General features: G+C 43.1%; 1 protein-coding gene across 1 annotated transcript; it reads left to right on the top strand.

The window, feature by feature from the left end:
* Positions 1 to 4,469: 4,469 nt before the first annotated feature.
* On the top strand, positions 4,470 to 22,547 carry LOC104274086 (obscurin-like; the record flags this gene model as incomplete). The annotated part of the gene is made up of 15 exons (XM_009869614.1): positions 4,470 to 4,586; positions 11,238 to 11,510; positions 12,292 to 12,564; positions 14,136 to 14,423; positions 15,886 to 15,957; positions 17,151 to 17,548; positions 17,609 to 18,058; positions 18,104 to 18,506; positions 19,121 to 19,399; positions 19,768 to 19,846; positions 20,202 to 20,320; positions 21,081 to 21,278; positions 21,681 to 21,713; positions 21,820 to 21,915; positions 22,329 to 22,547. Coding segments are annotated over exons 2-15 (3,031 nt in total), but the record flags the coding sequence as incomplete, so codon positions are not given.
* Between the last annotated feature and the right edge of the window lie 82 nt (positions 22,548 to 22,629).

The raw sequence follows: 22,629 nt of genomic DNA, 5'->3' as shown, positions 1-22,629 counted from the left end.
GTTGGACTTGATGACCCTGGAGGTCCTTTCCCACCGTAATGATTCTGTGATTCTGTGATGTCCTGAAGTCTCACATCTACACTTTTATGAACACTTCCAGAGATGGTGACTCCACGGGGTTGAGTAATTTGACAGCTAGACATTGTCCTGTCCCTAAACCAAGTCATAGGAGATCTCAAAGATGAGAGTTTTTTCAGAGGTATAAGAACTGGCTCAGTTATCTTTAGGGAATCGGAAATGGATCTTTAGCTCATGACTCTGTTGTTTAATGCTAATGTCACACACTAAAATCTGTTGCCAATCTCATTCTGGGCTGCATCCCAAGAAGTGTGGCCAGCAGATGGAGAGAGGGGATTCTGCCCCTCTGCTCTGCTCTGCTGAGACCTCACCTGGAGTGCTGTGCGCAGCTCTGGAGCCCTCAACACAAGAAGGACATGGGCCTGTTTGAGCAGGTCCAAAGGAGGCCACAAAAATAATCAAAGGGCTGGAGCACCTCTTCTATGAGCACAGGTTGAGAGAGTTGGGGCTGCTTGGCGTGGAGAAGAGAAGGCCCCAGGGACACCTTGTAGCAGCCTGCCAGTACCTGAAGGGGCTACAGGAAAGCTGGAGAGGGGCTGATTACAAGGGTGTGTTGTGACAGGACGAGGGGCAATGATTTTAAACTAGAGCAAGGTAAATTTAAACTAGATATCAGGAAAACGTTCTTTAGTATGAGAGTGGTGAGACACCGGCACAGGTTGTCCAGAGAAGTGGTGGAGGCTCCACCACTGACAACATTCAAGGTCAGACTTGATGGGGCTCTGAGTAACCTGATCTAGTGAGAGATGTCCCTGCTCACTGCAGGGCAGTTGGACTAGATGACCTTAAAAGGTTCCTTCAAGACCAACACATTCTATGATTCCATGATTCTGTGAAGGTCTTCATGATACATAGATTGATTATAGATATGTATTATATAATCATTATACACATAAAACAGTATAACATGCATGCTTTATAGACTATCATATATATGTGCATAATATAGAAGCACATGTACGTACATTATGCACCTGTAAGAATTTAACAAGTTCCTACCTGCCCATGTGACCACATTTCCATGCATTTAATACCTTGTGTTTTGGGGTGGTTCTTTCAAATAATATAGTACTGTCAAGAAAGTGCATAAAGAAATGTTTAACCCAGGAAGTGTCACTTGAAAGTAGAAATCCATCTCTGTTGACCTTTCCATAAAGAACCAGCAGCAACCATAGTGGAGACACTGAAGGACGTCACTTCGTATGAAGGAGAAGACGCGGTGTTTGAATGCAGACTGTCCCGGGAAACAGCTCAGGATGCCCAGTGGTTCCTGGGGGATGTTCCCCTGCAATCCAATGAAATGAATGAGATCAGAGTCCAAGGGACGCGTCACACTTTGATCCTGAGGAAGGTGACACTAGAAGACTGTGGGTCCATCAGTTTCAAAGTCGGGCAGCATACCTCAGCAGCACAGCTAACGGTCCAAGGTGAGCAACCTCCTAGGGAGAGGAGTTGAGGAGGTACGAGTAAGCACTAACAACAGTGTTTTAGCTTCTGGAGAGGTAATTTTGGGAGGAGAGGCCCTTGGAAATCTTGAGAGATTCTGCTAACTTAATTTAGGCATTTAAGAGTTAGATCTGTGCATGTGAGCTAGTCATTTCAGTCCTTTTTATAGTCCATGGAGTGGTGCAAACATCCTTTGAAGACCATCCAACTCATCCTGAAGTGAGCAGCTAAAATAATTCCAAATCAATGCTGAAGAATGCTGATAATCTGTTCTGAATTAATCTCCTACTTATGATCTTTTCAGATCATATTTACTCCAAAAAAAAGCCTGAAAAAGCCTTCCCATTAAGTTATATAAAATCGTTTTGAAAGATAGGCCATGTCAACACCTTAACTTGTCTGTTGCTCTTTGATCTGTGTCAAAGCTCAGACCAGGACAACCTGGTTCAAACTGTAGCCAGCGGCACCCAGGTCTGAACTGGGGCCAATGCTGTGTTGGGCAGCTGCAGCAGTGTTGGTACCCTCTTCCCCACAGTTGCTCCGGTCACCTTTGTAAAGATGCTCCACAGCTTGGAGCTACAGGAGGGTGGCACAGCTCACCTGTCCTGTGAGGTGTCCAAGCCTGATGTCCAGGTGGAATGGAAGAAAGGCAAATCTGTGATCCAGCCCAGCCAGAAGTGCAGCATCAAGCAGGAGGGGAACGTGCACACGCTGATCATTCATGATTTGAACCGCACGGACTCAGGGGATTATAGCTGTCATACGGCTGATGGGAAGACCACTGCCAGACTCGAAGTTAAAGGTATGATTTCTTCTTTGGTCAGCAGTGGTGAGAAGTGTGCCCATCCATTTTTGGAGCTCTCTATTCCAAGACAGACATTGAGGTAGTGGAGCAAGTGCGGCAGAGGCCACCAAGTTTGTCAGGGGCTTGAGCACGAGGGGCGTGAGAAGCAGGGACAAGGTTTTGTTCATCCTGGGGAAGAGAAGGTTGAGAGGGGACCTCCTTGATGTCTGCAGCTTCCTAATGAGGCTCTACAGAGAGACAGACTTTCCTTGGGGTGCTCAGTAAACAGATGATGTGGAAGCCACAGCAAAAGGAATTCAAATTGGACGTGGCCAGGGGAGGAACACATAAGGAGTGGTCAGACATTGGAACTGGAACTCAGAGCGACAGAAGAATCTCCATCCTTGCAAGAGTGCAAGAGGACCTTATTTATTCTGTAGCTGATCCTTAGCTGCATGATCTCAAATAACTCTTAAAACGGTGCAGCCCCGGGTCTGCAGGTGTGTGTGTTCTTTGAGTGCTTTTATCCCATTCTGTGGTTTTATTTTGGGGATGAAAAACCTCTGGGTTTCTGAAATTATCATTTAAGTTAGTTGGGAATTCTTCATGAAAAGAAGTGTGGGATATGGTGAGAGAAACGCAGCTCCTGTAGAACTGAATTTATTTTCAGCTAGTTAATTCCTCTCCCTCCTCCTTCTCTGCCTGGCTTAGACCTAGATCCATACGGTCTCCTAGTGCAGCCAGAATTGTGCATGAACTTCAGGAATGACGTTATCTGTACCTTAAAAATCAAACATTCCTCCATTTTCTGGTTTTGCTTCATCGTTTTTTTCTCTTTGAACCTCTCAAGCCCTGCCTGTGCTTTTCAAACACTGGCTGAAAAACGTGGAGGTGGAGGAAGGTCGCACAGCCACGCTGCGCTGCGAGCTGACGAAACCCAATGCGCCTGTGGAGTGGAGGAAAGGAGATACGGTGCTGCAATCAAGCGACAAGTATGAGATCCGGCAAGAGGGGACGCATGTTGAGCTCTTCATTTATGATGCTGAGGCTCAGGACGCTGGTGACTATACGTGCGACTCGGGGGATCAGCAGACCACCGCATCGTTGCAAGTCAAAGGTAGGAGATGTCTTGCTTGAAGGTGGAGGCAATCATGGCCAGGAATGTTCTTTACAGGGGTTATGGGGACGTTTTGTCACTGAATTACCGTTGATGCTCTTATCTGTGAATTGCAGCTGTGGGAAAGGGTTTGTTCTTCCAAGAATTTGGTGTCTGTCATACCCTGTTCTACTCCTGGAGTTGCAATTTTGATCTCACTGGGAGAGCTAGGAGCAAAACTGCAGCTGCTTCTAATGGGGGATATGTACAAGAGCAGGTAAAAACCTTGCCTGCTACCTGACAAGAAGAGACTGGAGTGTTTCACCACACCTACAACGAGGGCGTTTTAAACGGCACCTGAGTAGCCCAAGATTCATGGGTCTTCTTCTACTGGCTACATTTTTGTATTTTGCAGTTTTATTAATTTTATGCTTTCATATACTGATTTTACAGTTGTATTAATTTTAAAGCAACAAGATCATGCTTTTAGATGCTGACTTTAGCCCCCTTCAGATGCTAAGTTTAAATTCTAGCCCTCTTTAGATGCTAAGTTTAAATTCTAGCCCCTGTAACCAGCTCCTACTCAGCTGTATGCGGTTTCAGCGACTAAACGTCCAAATGCCTTGATTGGTGCTGTGGTGTCTCTAACTTCTTAAACCTAAAATTGTGTGTATGAACACGTGAAGTCCCTTAGAGGTCCTGTGACCTCTGGCAATCCTTTGTGGAGCAGCAATGGACACCCTCACTGTATCAGCAACCGATGCCCATGAGTATCTGGCTACAGCACAACTCAAACACCTGCTCTGGGCAGGGAAGTTCTGGTTCAGAAAGATGGAAACTATCAAGTCAGAGAAGTTGCAATCGAGATTCTCACATCTGAACACTGTCACTGATGCAGTTGCTTCTCCACCGCAGTCCTACCTGTGCTGTTTAACGAGGAGCTGAAGAATGTGGAGTCTGAAGAAGGGGGAACAGCTGTCCTGCACTGTGAGATCTCCAAGCCGGGCGCCCCCGTCGAGTGGAGAAAAGGAGGGGTGGTCATTCAGCCCAGTGACAAGTACGAGATGAAGCTGAAAGGTAGCGTCGCTGAGCTCATCATCCATGGTGTAGAGCCCGATGACTGTGGAGATTATACCTGTAGCACGGGATACGAGATCACCACAGGTTCTGTGTACGTGCAAGGTAAGGCAAAACGTGGTGGAAACGCTCTGATCTTGCTGCCTGGATTTCTTATTCCAAAATCTTTGACAGTAACTGGCCAGACTCCAAAATCTTTGACAGTAGCTGGCCAAACTTGTTTCAGACACAAACACCTGAAAGTCCAGTCATTCATTTCTTGATTTCAGCAAAGATATAAATGCTTGCATCCAGGCTGCGGTTGGACCAATGTTTGTAAATTAAGATAGTTCAAAGTACTGACCATACTGCGGATGGTAGTACTGCTGAAAAACTATTTGCTGGCAGCAGCGGCTGTAAAAAATACTGAAATTCTTGTTATTACCGATTACAGCTTCTATCTGCTGCTATTCTTATTACTCTTTTATTAAACATTTAAACCTTAAGCTGCCTCTGCCTCCCACCTCATACAATGTCAGTGCAGATGTTTGCAACCACAGGAGAGCCAGTCATGACCTGGTTATGGAGCAGTTTCCTTACAAATCTCTTAAAAACAATTCAAGCTCTTTTATTTTTCCCCCCCTCCTGGAACAGCATTACAAGATTTACTCTCCTGGACAGCTTGCACTGTTGCTTGGGATAGTTCTGAAGAAAGCGACATGTATATGTTTATGCTTTTGTTTTCCTTTGGCACCTTCTCTTGCTCTGTTATACAGAAGAAGCAGCGGTCATAGTTTCTGGTTTAAAGAACACAGATGTCTTTGTGGGCGAGTCAGCTACGTTCACCTGCGAGCTCTCGCACCCAGGCGTGAAGAACGTGCAGTGGTGGCTCGATGGATCTCCCCTTCACAACAACTTTGTGACTGAAATCTCTGAGCAGAACGGGATGATCCACACTTTAACCTTAAATGACGTGGCGTGCCACGACTCGGGCACTGTCACCTTCAGAGCTGGGTCTCTTATATCTTCAGCTAAATTATTAGTCAAAGGTATTTCATTGTTAGAAAGACACACGTGCCCACCTCTGGACTTGCTCAGTGCGCTCGTGCTTCTGCCTTCCTGGCTACCCTTACTAAATCCTTTCAGTTCTTCTATCTCCTGCAACCCTCCACTTCTGCAAGTCACCCAGATCCACGTCAGAAGCCTTATAGGTACAACCACACTGATTTTTTTGAGTGGTTCGGGTAAGAAAGGGTTGCAAGGTCGAGGTTTCTGTTTCACCTGATGTCTAGGTAGAACTGAACACAAACCACTGTGGTAGTGCCTGACATTTTTTTGTCCCTCCTTCAACTGTTTTTTAATATTACAAAATATTATGCAGCTGGGAAATAAAAAAATTACCACTGTGCTGTTCCATAGCTAGGCTGCCAGTGCTGAGCTCAGTATGTTCCCAAGGCAAGCTGTTATATCGATGGCTCCAGAGCTCTTTCTGGAAATCAAAGGGTACGTGATATTGGGCTAACACAGTGACAAAACACGCCTCCTTTGTTGACTGCCGGAAGAGTAATGATCGTCAGTGCTCTAGCAAAGCTTTCTGGTCTGTTGAATAAGTATTTTTCTTATTTGGTAAGGGTAGCCACACGCCGCAAATAACACTGAGCTCCAGACTTCGGGTAAGAAAGGGTTGCAAGGTCGAGGTTGCTGTTTCACCTGATGTGAAAGGTCCTTCATATTCAGTTTTTTGTAGCTATTGGGAAAAGTTGTTATTTTTCAGACAAAAGTGACACTTATTCCTTGCTTGGAAAAGGGATTTATATGTATGGAGATATTAAGAGTTCTTTACTAAATGCTACCCCCATGCTACAACTGTCTACCATAACAGCAATGATCCAGCATATGGAATTGTAGTCAACAGTTGATGTCTCCTTCTGCAGTGTGTCCCTTGTACATTCAGAAACTTTAACTCTGCAAAGATAAAATGCCAGATCATTTCTTCCTAAGATCAGAATGATGCAGCAGCAACACAGTGTGCAAACTCCACAAATGCCATGTCCATTTGTATCAATTTTTCGGTTTCACATTTTCAGAGACAGAACCTGGTTCTGAGCTCTCTAGGCAGAGGACTCCTAAAACATAAATTAAAAATAAAAATAAATGCATCATTAGGTATTCTAATAAAGAGTTCATGAGAAGCTTTCATTTCACAGAATTACAGCATCACTGACGTTGTAAGGGACTTCTGGAAATCATCTAGTCTGACTCCACAGCTCATGCTTGTACACATATGTATATGGATAGTTTGTGCTTACATTAAGGCAAAATTTCTTTAATGTGAACCTGAATCACAGTCTTATATGACTATAATTGGGTTAGGATTAGGAAGGTTTTTAAAAAATGCCCCAGTCACACTGCTCTCAGTAACACCTGATTGAATAAGAAAGCAAAACCCACTACTTAATTTCTAGCTGTGCCTGTATTAACAGCCAATGTCATACACTTGATTTTGTCCAGAAATTTAAAAATAGACCTGTCTTTGAACTAGGTGTGTTTCAGTTTGTCTAGCTATCCATGACCTGCTCTTCACCAAGGAACGAGCTGTCTTTCTCACTGCTCCATGCAGCCCATTCTCCTATTTCAAGGCATGCTTGTAACTGGTTATATTCTGTAAGTGAGATCTCACGACAGCTTTTCTTGTTGGGCCTTCACAATATCATTACCCTACAACTACATTCCTACAGTGACCCAGCACGACAGCATCTTCTCATAGGGGCAGGAGGGAAATGGAAAAGGTTGAAGGAGCTGCCGCCTTCTTCTTCTTCTCTTGTGCAAGGTGAGAATTACAGGCCTCAGGGGACACATTGGCTCCTAAATCCCAAGCAGCTTTCTGCCGTTCTGCAAGGGGCCAGCAAGGTCTCAGGCTAACAGTGGCCATAGGGCAGTGGAACCAGGACACCTTCCTTCTCCAGGACCACAGGTGACATTTGATGCAAGGAGCACGTCTGCATCTTTGTCATCTGCACAGACACCTTCTTGCTTCTTCAGTCCTGGTGTAACCGAAACTTCTCCATGCTCTGCCATTGGTGCCTCCTTTCCATAAACACATGTGCAGACACACGGAGCAGGATCAAGCCTTGCAACGGCTTTCCAAAAGACATTTGCAAAACTATCTATTTCCCAAGTCTGCCGGTATCACCTCAAATCCTCAACCTGATGCAGTAGTTTCAAGAGGAGAATTCAAGACAGAGATTGTGTAGTTTATTCTAGTTGGCTTGTGATCAGAAAAATTTTTTAAAAGATAGAATGTACGTCATCTTTCTCTGATTACCATATTTTTACATCATCTTGAAGCCATATCCATTTTTTGGAGGAGTTGACATAATTGTGCTGAGATGGATTTTGCTAAGAGACTTCCATTTTCAGATCCCATTGAGATTTTTCTTTTCAACATATACGTTGCAGTTGTATGTGAGTGGTCCAATTTTTTGTCTCAAGAGGGACTCTTTGGCTGCTTTGGAAGCTCACAATATTTTGAGGTTAGATATATCTACTGTTTTCTACAGCTGCCTCTTGAGAAGCCAAACTAATATTTTAAAAGAAAGACCAGATAGTTAAAAGGAATCTCATGGATCTTGCCTCCTTCAGAGGAGCTGTGTATCCAGCTGCTCCCAGTATCTTACGGGCTCTCAATTTGAAATTGCAATGGTTCATGCTGCATCTCCACATCGGCTACTGTAAAGGAAACCGTATTTTTTTTCCCCAATGTCTATTCTGCGGAGGAATACATGGTTAATAAAAACAAGTTCCTGTCTCCTGTGAAGTGCTTTTTTTAGTTACAGTTATCCTCAGGCTTTGCTCCTTGTGTTGCCAATGACTCTTGACCTAGAGCTACCACCACGACAGAACAGGGAGTATTTGCATTTGAGTATTCCCCTTCTTTCCAATGAATGGTTGCAGTTTGCTCATACAAGGAGCCTCCAGCAGAGTTTGTGGCATTTCCCTATTGCTGTGTGAGGTTAAGTGTTACAGGGAACCGCTCATGGCAGCCCATCCATTGAGCTCTTCCATCTCAGACCCACACTCCTGCCACATTTTGGGAAGCTAAAGTGTTTCACATCCAGTGCTTCCTTGTCTAGGGGAGTCTCAGCAACGCTGGGAGGAAACCTGGAGGCAATACGAGTAGATGTGTTGCACAGAAGCTCATATTCAGGACTGTTAAAGCATGAGCCTTAATTGCTGGTGGCCTGTTTTCCAGTGTGATAGTTACATTCTAATGCGCTGATTTTGCTTCAATCCTGCTTGATGCTGGCACAAGCACAGACTGAATTGCTAATCCCTGATGTGCTCGGTCAGCTTCCCGCTTGCATGGTCACTCTGCTTGCTCCCCACAGGCTCTGTGCTTGTCAAAAAATAAATATCTCCAAGTTGCAATTTCCATGAGGATGCACTAATGCATGTCCTTCCTGCCGTGTTGGTTAACAGATCCAACCATTGAAGTGGTCAGTCCCATGCAGGATATAACTGTTGATGAAGATGGCACAGCAGAGTTCATATGCCAGTATTCTAGGCCAGTACACGCCATATGGAAGAAAAATGATCAGGAAATACATGCAGATGGGCAGCGAGTGATTATCGATCAGGACTGGAATGTAAGCATGTTAAAAATTAAACCTACGGTCCCAGAAGACACGGGCATCTATTCTTGTGAAGCTGAAGGCATTAAAGTGATGGCTGCACTTGATGTTCAAGGTGAGGTCTTCCAGCCAAAGAGGAAGACTATCATGGGTTCCAGATAAAAGAGGTGGAAAAACCATGGCAGCACCTCACAATAAGTGACACATCAGCTCTTTGGTTCACTCCAGCGCTAATAACAATGACTAAAAGAGTCAGGAGTTAATGGGAATTGAATACGAAACTGTAGCATTTCGCTGGAGCTTAGTTCTAATTAACGCTTGCTTATTACACCGCTTACACATCATCCCTCTTCTACAACAAATTGGAATATTAGTGCCATGGGATGTGTCCCGGCGCATTACTGTAAAATCACAGATGTAATGTTGGTCTGAAGGAATAATAAGAGTACTTTTTGCTGTTGCAGAGTGCTTTTTACACACAGTGTGCCTTAAGACCTGTAGCTGTTGGATAGTGTGGAATTTCATTTTATTTTCAGCCAAGCTAAGGTAGCTTGACATTTGGCTTATTTCAATACTGATCACTCAGGAATTACCTTCTCACTTTGGCATAAGCTTTTGTGAGGGCCCTCAGAAACAGCATATAAAAATATTGACAGTAGGCTTAGGATTTTTATAGTGAAGTTTCTTCTTTTTTTTGTATATGAAATTATTGTTTTGGATCAGCAAGTGAATTAGTGTGATCAGCAAAGGCAGGGGTTCTGATTTGATTTCTGTATATTTGTGGTTTGTTAAGCAGTTATGCCTTCTTGCTTAACAAGAGTGGCTCATACAGAGGAGCAAGGTATTATTTATTACAATGTTCTTCTAAATTGATAAGCACTTTCCATTTTAGGGATTTAAAAAGATGTTAATGAACATAATCTAAAAGCATCCCAGAGGAGATAGGATTTGCAGCTGTCTGCTTCTTATAGTTAGGGAAACCAGTGTTCCAGAAGTGTAAAAATAAACATCTTCGGTTTGTTCTAATAAAATTATACATTTCCCAAACATTTATAAGCCCCTCATTGTTTTCCATAGATACAAATGCTATAAAATACAGATTTTTTTTTTAGCAACTCCTATTTTGAGGTGATTTTTTTTGCTATTAAATAGATTTGCAGCACTTTTTCTTCTCCCCTCCACCAAGAACAGTTCCAGATAATGGTTATAAAGGTCTAGACAGAAATGTCAGGGCTTTGGGATTATATTCTAGATCATGCTGACCATTGTATGGTATTTGTGTAAACCATATTTACACAGGTGTGTGTTCCCACTGTTGTGCATGTAAATTGTCCACATATCTGGTCTAACATGAATTATATTCACAAGCACCAGCCCACGCTGACTTTTGCATCGGGCTGATTGCTTATGTACCAAGGTTGACTGATGCATGACTCCATGAGCAAATGGAATGTATAGACCCCTGCACATTTCTGACCACACAATTCACCACACACGCATGAGAAATTATTACAGAGCTTTTGTAATAATTGAGAAATTCACTATTCAAAATGCTGTTAATGTGGATTTAAATTTTTCGCATGTTTCCTAGAGGCAGACTTGCAAATGTGCTGTTACCTCTGGTGACGGTCATTATAGCTTTGCCAGCTGTTATATTTTCTCACATTTGCTTTGCATGGAAGTTAGTAAGAGTTTTATCATGAGCTCTCAGTGGATTCACATCTCCCCTGTTACTATGATCATTGCACTGCCTGGGAGATCTGTGGGAAATGTTTCCTGCTGTGGGACAGAAGGAATTTTGATCATACTTTTATCTTCTTATCAACTATTGTCCTGACTCGTGAACATCAACATTTTCTTTTCGTTATTTGTAAAAAGAGAGGTCAGGTTTCTGGAGAAAGTCTAGATGAAATGCTAGAAGTCCTAGAGGTTTATTGTTATTTTTATCACTAGACAAAATGTTTTCCAATATAGTCTTTTGTCAGAGTGTGGTTGAAATTAAAAACTAAGCCTACAAACACAGTTTCCATCCACAAGTTTTCCATTAGCTTTCCAGCAGTGGGAATCATCCAGTGCTCCAAGGCTTGTTAAAATTCAGATGTGCGTGGCCAAACAATTAATACTGCTCGCTGTTCTCCTTTGCTAGCCAAGAACAGCATCGTCCAGGGCTTGGAAAATGTGGAAGCTGTGGAAGGAGGGGAAGCCCTATTTGAATGTTACCTTTCCAAGCCCGAGTGCTACAATTACAACTGGCTGATTGACGACGAGCCTGCCAAAACCACAGAAAACACTGAGATGGTTTACTTCGAAAATGGGCGCAGGCATCTGCTGCTGCTGAAGAACCTAACTCCCCAGGACAGCTGCAGGGTGACTTTTATGTGCAGCGACGCGGTGACCTCAGCCTTCCTTACGGTGAAAGGTAATTCGAGCTCTTGTGCGTGGGGGGCCCTAAATTTCTGTTTGAAAAAGACACGTGAACCAGGAAAATCTGACAAGTAGCAGAGAGGCAAAGGGGCATATGTTACTTTCTTCTTACCTAAACCTTCTTCTACTTATGTAAGAAATAGATGATGTTTTGCAATTTCCTTTTTTCCCTTGTTCCATACGCGTGACGTGGATCTAAGCAGCATTGGTTGGCAATGAGTTAGCAGCAAGTGACTGCCTTACAGTTGGCATTATTCTGATGAGTTGAGTTGTGCTTATAAGCACTTGAAGGCTCTAGAAATGAGAGTTCTCTTAGTTTTATCTTTATATCCTTGTATTTCACATTATCACTGGAGACGCCTGCAGGGTTCAGAATCCCTTACAGAGTACAAGAACAGCCACCCTCAGTCATAGCATGGTATTTCCATTGGGGATTTCTGCTACTTGGGAAAGACAAATATTGTTGCTAGGTCGGTTTTTCCTCCTGAAAGTTTAACAGCCACCCTCAGTCATAGCATGGTATTTCAATTGCGGATTTCTGCTTCTTGCGAAAGACAAGTATTGTTGCTACGTTGGTTTCTCCTCCTGAAAGTTCTAGAAAGTTTCAGTCTGCCGTGATACCTTCTGTTCTACTGATGCACATAACCTCCCTTTTAATGACCTCCTTGACCTCTGAGGTCTGACTATCCAGAGCTTCAACATAAATGATCACAAAATCATTTTATCTGTATTCATTTCTGTAACTGAGGGGGTTGATTAGCTGTTTTTATCCGTAGGATGGCGCCTACAAATCTTGCAGCCTCTCACAGATGTGGAAGTCTCTCCAGGGCACAAAGCTACGTTCAGCTGTGTTCTAAGTGAAGCTGTGCCAGTTAATGAAGTCACGTGGTATAGTAATGACGTAGAGATTCAGTCGGGTGAGGACTGGGAAGTCCAAGCAGATGGAAACAAATATAAACTTATTCTGAAGAAAGCTCAACCCTATCATTCTGGAGAGGTGACCTTTGCTTCTAGGGAAGCAATTGCATCAGCCAAGCTATCTGTGATAGGTAAGTATCCATCATTCTAGCCCAGTGACACTTGAAATCTCAGACTTTGGTACTGAGCTACAACATTGACTTCCCTAATCTTTACACTGATTCTTTTCTCTTTGCCTAGTATGTCCAAAGCTAGCGTTCTTAGTTTGAGAAGATGCTGCTGGGCAACTTGTTCTTTGGCCAGAATCAGTTCAGCTCATCAGAAGAAAATCATATCAGGCTAGCAATGGTAGAGATGTTCACCAGCTTTCTTTAGCCACAGTCATTTGTAAAATGTAACATGGAATCTATTGGAAATCAAATTACTCAGAGTTCAACATCACTCTCAACAAACATGGGGACACAGTGGGCAGCTGAACTAGAATTCAAGTAGAAAAATTAGGCAGGACAGAAGAGGACCCTTTGACATCTGCTCATCTACTCAAGTGGAGGGCAACCAGTTTTCCAGATTAATGAGTTGTGTATTAACATCTTCGTGTGGGTGACACCCATAAAACACACATCGTGTACTTCAGAGATGCAAGAGTTAATAGCTCTAGAAGTACTTCACAATTAGAAAAGATGATAGTTTCCCAATTCCCTTGTGGGGTGGGTTAGACCAATGACTTGTCAATGTCTGTTCCAGAACTCAAGGTCTGGCTCCTTCCCACAGTGGGACAGACGGGTGACCCAGCAATGGTCACACCAGCACAACCCCAGTAATGGTTACGAGAGGATTGCAACGTGTTCTAGTTGCACAGTGTACTTGAGATGTTCAGGAGCCTCTGATTGACCACCCCTCCTTTAAAGCATAACGGGGAATCTGTCTGTTCAGTGATTTCCGAGACTTGAAAGATCTCTGATATATCTCAGTCATTTCCACACACACAAAAAAAATGGATTTAAATCAATATTATTTCGGGCACCTGTATTTTAGGAACTGCAAAATACTATCCTCAAAACTCGTCCCATTGACAGGCTTTCTATATGAAATTTGGCTGAAAATAGAGAAAAGACGCTTTTATGTTGTGTGAAAAGGAAGATTTTTTTTGGTGTCTGGAATTAAAGAACTGGCTATTGACCTTATTTGCCTTTAATTTGTTGGACTGGCACATTGTAGCAGGTCTTTTACTTGGTAAATGCCTTGAACTTGAAGACTGAAAGAATTACTTCTGTCTTCCAAGCTGAAGTGTAAATTAGGTGAGGAAAATCTTCCGTTGTACTGAGTATGATCATCAGTAGCCAATTTGGTGGGACATCAGACCATTCCCATTATGTATTTATTCATTATCGCCTGATGCCACGACATACATAGCAATCACATAGGAATTGGGTGACTTGCTATTAAATTACTAGAGTTGCTCTGAGTTCAACAATAACTTGATTTCCCTGAAGGCCAGACCTGAAATAAATATGAGCAAAGCCAAAATATGCTTCAGTTTTAGTTGAGTTCTTTGATTATACGGACGGCGTAGGGTCGTATTTATTTTGAGCTAGGTGTGACAAAGCAGCAGGAAGAAAATCACAATATGTGACATTGGTTGTTTTAGTATAAAGCATTATTGCTCATGTCGTATATCACGGGACCTCTGTTGTGCCTTCAGCCCACCCCGATCCACCAGAAGAACCAGAAGTTTTAAGTAAGGACAGCCACTCTGTAACTCTGTCTTGGTACAAGCCGTTGAGCGACGGCGGTTCTGACATCCTAGGCTACAACGTGGAGAGGAAAATCCCAGGTATTGGCTGGCAGTCCTGCAGCAAGGGCATTATTCAAACCACGGAGTTTATGGTGGACAATCTCACCCCGGGTGAAACCTACAGATTCCGCGTCTCGGCTATAAACAAAGTCGGGGCCAGCGAGCCGGTGCACTTCCCTCAGATGGTGCGGATAGGTGAGAATGGAGAAATGCCCCCGTGGAGGACTGCAAGCTCCTGTAGACCTTGTGTTTCGCATGGCATGCCCGCTTCACCTGTTCCAGGCATCTCCTGGAAGAGTTCAACTCTGCAACGTCTTTCAGTGCTTTGCTGCCAACACAACAGAGGAGAAAGAGCCTGGGGAAATTGTTCTGGGCTGCCATGGGCAAAACCTGCAGTGTTGTTAGTGCGCAACATTTACTTTCTCCGAACTGCCTCAAGCTGTCTTGCAGCCTGCACTGCACCCATGTGTGGTCTGGTCACCACAAGTTTCTTTTCTGGTGGAGTTAGGTGGAATGAGTCAAAGGGGGCATGCATTTGGGGTAACCCGGAGCCTGGCACCAGTGCAGTGGGTGGACAGTGTTGTCTTCTTCACCCATCTTTCTCTCTTGTATCTTTTGCATATTTTTCAATAACCTCTGCAAAGAAATGCTGGAGGACACAGTTTTTATGCTGTCTGTTGGTGAAACTTTGGAAGCTACAGTGGGATGGGGAGCCATTCCCTCAGTCTTTCTTTTCTTGCAACTCTTTCTGTGATAGCTGAGTGCCCAACAAATTATTACAAGTGATGATGATGATGATGATAATAACAACAACAATAGCAATAATAATACGGCTTTTTAATGACATAACAATTTTTAGGGTGTCAGGTGGACCCTGATAATTCTGCATATGCTGACTTAGTCTCCAACAAACCCAAGGCGTTTTGGGCAGCAGCCTTCTCACCCCGGTGAAATGTGCCAAGGGGCAGATCATGCTCAGGAGCATCCTGCTCCTGGGAGATCAACTGTCCCAGTCAACAGCTTCACGTTTAATGTATTTGTCTTGACTTCATTTTGAGTATTGCTGCTGTACAAACAGCCTGTCCCTGGAAAGTGTCTTTCCAAAGCAAAGAAGAAAGAATATTTTTATTTTTAAATTCTTTATGTGGGTTTTTTTTTAAGAATTTTTATTCTTCCTAAACTAGTATAAATATGTACATACTTTTTTTTTAAACTTTCAAGATTGTGATGAACGCTGCTTTTAATAATTCCTTTTTTATTCTTTTTATTATTTGTTTCTTGCCTCACTTCAGAATTGCCTCAGCTCTAAATATTCAGATCTTCTAGAAGCTGTAGGACTGCTTGATTACTGGTGATGGGTAAATGAAGACCAGCAAATAAACACAGGAATGTGAAAAATGCAACCACTTGTGCATGAATATATTTAAATGGAGCTCGTTTAATTGCTGGGAGAGCTTGTACAGTTATTTTGATACTATCATTGGAAGTGCAAACTTTGGATGTTGTTTTTTTCTCTTTCTCTTTGATTGTGTACAACAGCTAAAGAATCTATAAATGAAGGATGAGATGCTTGGATATTTTAGAGTGACCTCAAGGGCCTTAAAGCCAGGTTATGATATATTCTTTGTGTTAATTCTATTTTTTTTTGCAATTACAGAGCCTACAGTTACAGTCACCCATCCTTTGGTGGGAGGATCAGTCTCAGAAGGGGAGGTGGCTCGCTTGGAGTGTGAATTATCCAGTGAAACCGAAGACAGAGTGACATGGTTCAATTAAATACAAGCTGGAGGGAGATATGAGATCCTCTCTGATGGGAAAAAACAGATACTCATTATTCATGCATTTAAACCTGAAGATCAGGACACATACACTTGCATGGTTTCTCCTGAAGTCAAATCTGTTGCCAGCTTGTGTCTTGAAGGTACAGAGAGTGCATTCCTGTGATGTTAAATTAGTTCAGCTTGTGGGCATCTAGGGGCAGCTCCATAGCTTGGGCTGGATTTCATTTTCTTTTACAAGATGTGTCTGAAATCCACAAAGAATCGCTATGTGCCCAGTTTCTGAATCCCTAACAGCTTTGAGCTTCTCAGGTAAGATTTTCCTGAGTCAAATATTTCAGGTGTGACACAGTTGTCTCTGCAAGGGTTTCTGGTGCCTCTTGAGATTCCTTCAGGTACCCCCCTTGGCCTTCAACTACCACTGCAGAAAGTGAAGACTTTTTCATATGTTCTTCATGGTATCAGGCATCTAGTGCCACTGAGGCACTTGAGGATGTTCCCCTCCAGCCTCTATTTCCTTCTCCAGAGGGACACAGAGCACTCATAGGTCCCGTGTTTTATCCAAGAGACAAATGTGGGTGTCCCAGACCACCATCTCAGATGGCACTGGGCACTATGCAGAGGCAAGTCAGTGTGTCCCAGAGGTTGAGTCACAACCTTCAGACTTAGACACATCTGAACCAAAGTATCTACAGACAGACAGCTCCATACGAGGTGGGAGCCTCAGCTGCCATTGTAAGCACTGGAGATCTGTTCAAGGCAGTCAGTGAAGCTCTGTCTTGATGTAAAATGAGTCTTGAGTAGCTTTCCAGGCTCCACTGTCAGTCTTAACCAGTAGTCATTGACTGCAACATTCAAAAGGGGCAGAAATTTATTTATTGGGTTAAAATTTGTGAGGAAGTAAATGATAATAAAGTTGTTTAGCCATGTTCTGTGAGGTTGGAGAAGACTTCTGGAAATAGTGTAGTCCACTCCCCCGCTCAAAGCAGGGTCACCTGGAACAAGTTGCTTAGGACCACATCCAAATGCTTAATTAAGTACCAGTGACAGTCTTCTCCCTGGCTTTGGAATAACATTTCCATGTGCTTTCTCAGAGGTTTTTCTCACCGACTTTTAATGTCTTATCAATTTAAATTGTCCTCAGTTCCCACAGTGACAATGCTAAAGGAAGTCGCCAGGGAAGCACCCCCTGCAAGCCAACCAGAAGAGCTCGTGGATGGCCATGTCCAGCCCAGCTTGCCCCCTGAGGCTGCTCAGGAGGGAGACCTTCACCTCCTGTGGGAAGCCCTGGCCAAGAAACGCCGGATGAGCCGGGAGCCCACCTTGGATTCCATCAGCGAGGTGCCTGAAGAGGACGAGAAGCTTCAGAAGTTGAGGAGGGAGGAAGCGGAGATGTCTCACTATTACTCAGAGGAGTACTCGACGTGCGATGAGCTAGCTAGGACAGGAGAAGCAGATTTCTCTTTCACAAGCTCAGATGATGAGTCCAGAGCTGGGACTCCTTCACTGGTGAACTACCTCAAGAAAGCTGGGAAGAAAAGTGTCAGTGTTACTAGCAAGGTTCAATCCATCTCCACGGGCAAATTATGGAAACAGTGGGAGAAATCCAGTGTGGAGACTGTTGTGGCTGCCCCAGCTGCTAAGCCAGCTGAACCAGAAATGCCAGATTTAGATGATCCTTCCATGAACAAGGCTGCTGTGAAGATCCAAGCTGCTTTCAAAGGCTATAAAGTCAGGAAAGAGATCAAGCAGCAAGAGTGCCCAGTGTTTTCTGAGACGTTCAAAGACTTCTCTGGTGAACCTGGAAGCACTCTCCAGCTTGAGTGCGTGGCCCACAGCAAAACTGATATGAAAGTCCGTTGGCTGAAAGATGGGCAAGAGCTTTCAGATGGTCGCTACTATCACATAGACAATTACAGTGATGGGACCTGCTCTTTGATTATCACTGGCCTCGACAGGAAAGATGCTGGTAAATATACCTGTGAGGCATCCAATAAATTTGGCAAGGTTTCACACAGTGCTAAGGTGGTTATTGGCACCCAGGAGCCTCAAGTCCTTCTTAAGGAGAAGCGAGTTAAGCAAAGCACTGACAGCGAGACAGAGAGCTCGTCTGGCAGTGAGCTGGATGATGCTTTCCGTAAAGCAGGAAGGAGACTTCATAGACTCTTCAGGGCCAAGATCTCAACAGAGATATCCGATGTGGAGGAAGAGCTCTTTGTCAGTGCGGATGAAGGGGACATAGAGGTGGTCGACCATCAGACGTATCGTGAGGACGACCAGTACATCTATATCAAGTTCGAAGTCTTGTCTGAGGCAAAAAGTGCTGCTACCCGATTCAGGGAGATGTTTGGTGCTCTGGGAATTCCTGTGGAGATTGACATTTTGGAACAAGGTCCTAAAAAAATTGAATTGCGGATTGGCAAAGCAACACCACCTGCACACGGGAAGTTTGCGCCGTCATTAGTGAGACCTCCACCACCTTTGCTGACTTCTGATACTGGTAGGTGAAGGAAATCTGTCTCTTTTTTGGAAAAAACAGCTGGAGCAGGTCAGAATATTACATTTTCGCTCATGAATACCTTCCAAAAAGCCATTGTTTTTCATTCGGTGCAGATATTTTTTCTGAAAATGTAGCACTTTTTCCAAAACTGATTAATTTGTTATTCTTTTCCATTTTGAGGGAAAGGAAGGAGGTCAATGATGAAGGAGGGATTTGCAAATTATTGACTTACTTACAAAGCTGCTTTTCACAAATACTACAGTATTACTACAATAATATGGCCATAAAAGCTATGATTATTATACTTAAATAAATGAAATGGTTTTCAGAACAGTCCTGAGGGACAAAAGACATTTCAGCAAGGAGAGGAACAGAGGCAGTGGACAGTTTGCATCTGTGATATTGCAGTGCTTACAGTGTTATGGCATATTTTCATAGCGTTTGTCAGAGAATTTCTTCTTGACTGTTTTCATAGAGAAAAGACATCACTCAGCAATTAAAAATAAAACCCTAGAAAGCAGAATTCTTCAGGCGCTGGGCAGCAATGCTCTTAAAATATATGTTTAACACAACCAAGTTTTTCCTTTCTTCTCTTCTCACTACCCTGACTTCAGCTCCCATGTTCATGACTGAGCTCCAAAACCAAGAGGTGCAGGATGGATACCCAGTCAGCTTTGACTGCATTGTCGTTGGCAAACCACTCCCCACGGTTCGCTGGTTCAAGGATGGGAAAGCTATTGAAGAAAATGATCACTACATGATCAATGAGGACCAGGAAGGTTGCCATCAGCTGATCATCACTGCGGTGGTCCCCACTGACATGGGCGTTTACCGTTGCCTTGCTGAAAACAACATGGGAGTTGCTTCAACCAAGGCTGAGCTTCGCGTGGACTGTAAGTCTCAAAATCACTGTAGAAAAACTGAGGGAAGGGATCCCGCTGAGAGATGGATAAATAATTTCTTTTCAAAATTTAAACCATTTTCATTTTAAAAAAAAAAAAAACACAGCATATGCGTTGTCTGCAAAAAATTTCACTTGCAAACCTCTTGGGTTTGATTGGCTTTGCCAACTCTAGGTCAAGACTCAGAGAAAAGCTTTTAAGATGAACAGTGGTGTTTTCCATAATCCAGGGACGTGTAGGATCCTGCTGCAGTAGCAGTGTGAAACCAACCTGCCAGTCACTCAGATTAGTAGGGAAACTACAAGAAAAATAACTTCAAAGCTCAGATTATAGAAAACATTTCCTTTACCATTAAACAGTGACCAGCACGGACTACGAGACAGCAGCAGATGCGACAGAGACATCTTCTTACTACAGTGCCAAAGAATATATTTCAAGGTAAAAACATTAAATTATAGCTCTTTCCAGCCTCTGTCTTGAGAAGATCAATATGGATATTTATGTCAAGCCCGGTTTTGCTGTATCTAGCAGGACCAATTTAATGTCATAAAGGAACAACCAGAGCAGCTGAGGTGCAATAACTGCAGCATCTAGACATTCATCTTGTGCAAACCTGCTCTGGCTGCCTTCAGGCTAGCCTGGCTATTTCTTCACACTATCACACCATTAATTTTAATGCCATGTGGTGCTGAATCATGGTGACAAAACCCACAGACTGAATGAACCTGAAACAGGTGATTCTGATTCCTAACTTTTTTTCTGGCTTGCTGACCTTATTCTTATTGCTTCTTAGCCGAGAACAGGAGGAATCTACCTCTGAGGAGGGACAATTGCCTCAGATCTTCGATGAGCTTCACGATATTCACGTGGCACCAGGAGCATCACTGGCTAAATTCCACCTGAAGGTGAAAGGTGAGGGGAGCCCACAGCACTGTCAGTCCTCCCAGGTCTGCCGTCAGGTTGAAGTGCAGGACAAGGTTTTCCAACACGTTCTTCTGCTACTATGCCTCCAGTCTTTGCATCTTGCACCTCGTTTTGCACAAGCCAGCTAGAAGAATGTGTTGATGCTGATGAACATTGACATTTGTAGCAGACTTGGACAGATTAAGTGTCTCATTCTCTGCCCATGTCTCCAGGCACTATTGCAGGCTGTAGTCCTGTAACTCTCTGAGCACATGAGTTATGGAGGAGCAATAAGGAATAAAAAAAGATAGCGAGAGGGTCCTTTATTCTGTTTAATAAATGAATCGGTTCTGACCTTGCCTTACTCTATGAAGGGAGTTGGTTGCTGCAACCTCAAAACTGCAAAAAAACGTCCTCCTGATGTTAAATGTGGTAGGAACAAATAGAGATTCTTCTATTTTCTACCTACAAAATTGGTAAGAAACATTCTGGCTTCAACTTTTCTCTTTGTGTTCATCGCAAATCAGACTCAAGCGTTACATTTCCAAAATGCAAACAGTATGGGAAGTGCTGAAAACTGAAGAGACAAGAAACGTGAACAGATAAATAGAATTTCACCAATTTGCAGCCATTCCTAATTGGGTAAATCCTTGAAACAGCAGCCCTGGGCAGAGCTGAGAGATTCCCTTGCTCCTGCTCAGAAGGAGATGCTCCCGGATCAGTGTTGCCAATTCATTCTGTTCTCTGTGTCTGTAACTGCTCCTTGCAGGGTACCCACAGCCTCGGCTCTATTGGTTCAAAAATGGACAACCGTTAAAGGCCTCGGATCGCATCCTGAAGACTGATAAACGGGAATTCCACTCACTGGAAATTCGTGACGTCACTAAGGCAGATGCCGGCCAGTATTCCACATTTGTCATCAACTCTGCTGGTTCTGCGTATTCGTCTGCCCGGCTGGTAGTCAAAGGTGGGTATTGGACTATTTTTGGCAGCTGCTTGTTTCTACTCTGGTGGCTTTTTTTTTCCCATTTTATACAGTTATTTTATAGAGTTATTTTTCTCAAGAAAGCCTACCCAAGCTAAATCAAGTCTGTAGGTAAAAGATGACTTGCTTTAATTTTGGTTCATCAATAAATTTACTGTGTTTCCCGAAGATGAGACATGCCATTGTTTTCTGATAAATCTACACTTCATTCCTGCCTAACCTCATTAATTGCTCAATTTATTAAAACTGAGGGCCTCTTATAAAACATTTCTATGCAATATCTCCTCCAAGGAGTAATCCCTTGGAGTCACTGTTTCTTTTCTTCCTTCAACCCATGGGCAGAAAGGTATTTGTCATTTTATTTTTTTTCTCCTTGTGTTACAGATCCTGATGAGAAAGAAGAGCCATCAGAAACGGGTGAGTGAAGCCGTAGCAGGTGATACCAGAAGCCCAATGAATTTTTCATTAGTTTAAACTCACGTAAGAACATGTCACCATATTTCATCAATAATATCATTTTCAGAGCACGAGCAGCTGATACCACCAAGGTTCCTAGAAAGATTTACTAATAAAAAGGTGAAAAAAGGTGCAAGCATCACATTGTCAGTGAAAGTTGAAGGTAAGTGGATAAATGCTTTGTCTCTCTGCATAATGCTTAAATTGCATAACTTCATGACACATTCTAGACTCTCTTTCACCCAAGTCATTGTAATTTCATCTTCTGTGTCTAACATCTGGAACTCTACTCCCAGCTTTGTAAGAGACTTTAAGTGCTTTACAGAAAAGCATTTTACTCATCTCTACTCCCATTTTCCTGTAGGATAAAACCCATAAATTTTCCAAAAAAAGTGTTATGGCCTTACGAAGGTACTGTAGAAAGATTTATGTTCCTTTATTATATATTACGCCTGTTATTGTTGGAAAAGTATCAGGAAACAGATCAAAATAGCATTTATTGACAGCACAGCTCGTAATTGTAAAGAAGGAACGCCATTAGGAAAATTAAGGCTAACTGTGTTGATTTTCCTTCAGGACATCCACCACCAACTATTACTTGGCTGAAAGAAGAGTCTCGAGAAGACATCCTGTGGATCAAACCAGACACTCCTGGGTATAAGCTTGCCAGTTCCAATATGCATCACAGTCTAATCCTGTTGGATGTTAAAAAGAAGTTCAGTGGAGCTTATACGTGCATTGCTACCAACAAGGCTGGCCAGTCCATCTGCACCGCCACCCTGGAAGTTGCAGATGGTAAATCTTTCTTGCAATACAAACACATTCCTTATATTACCTTTTATACAGTGTCTAAGAGGAAAAAAAAATGCAAAAAAAA

Source organism: Apaloderma vittatum, unplaced genomic scaffold, assembly GCF_000703405.1.
Source record: "Apaloderma vittatum isolate BGI_N311 unplaced genomic scaffold, ASM70340v1 scaffold15385, whole genome shotgun sequence".
Classification (NCBI taxonomy): Eukaryota; Metazoa; Chordata; class Aves; order Trogoniformes; family Trogonidae; genus Apaloderma; species Apaloderma vittatum.
The sequence above is the reverse complement of the archived record's forward strand: the minus strand, read 5'-3'. Positions and strand labels throughout refer to the sequence as shown.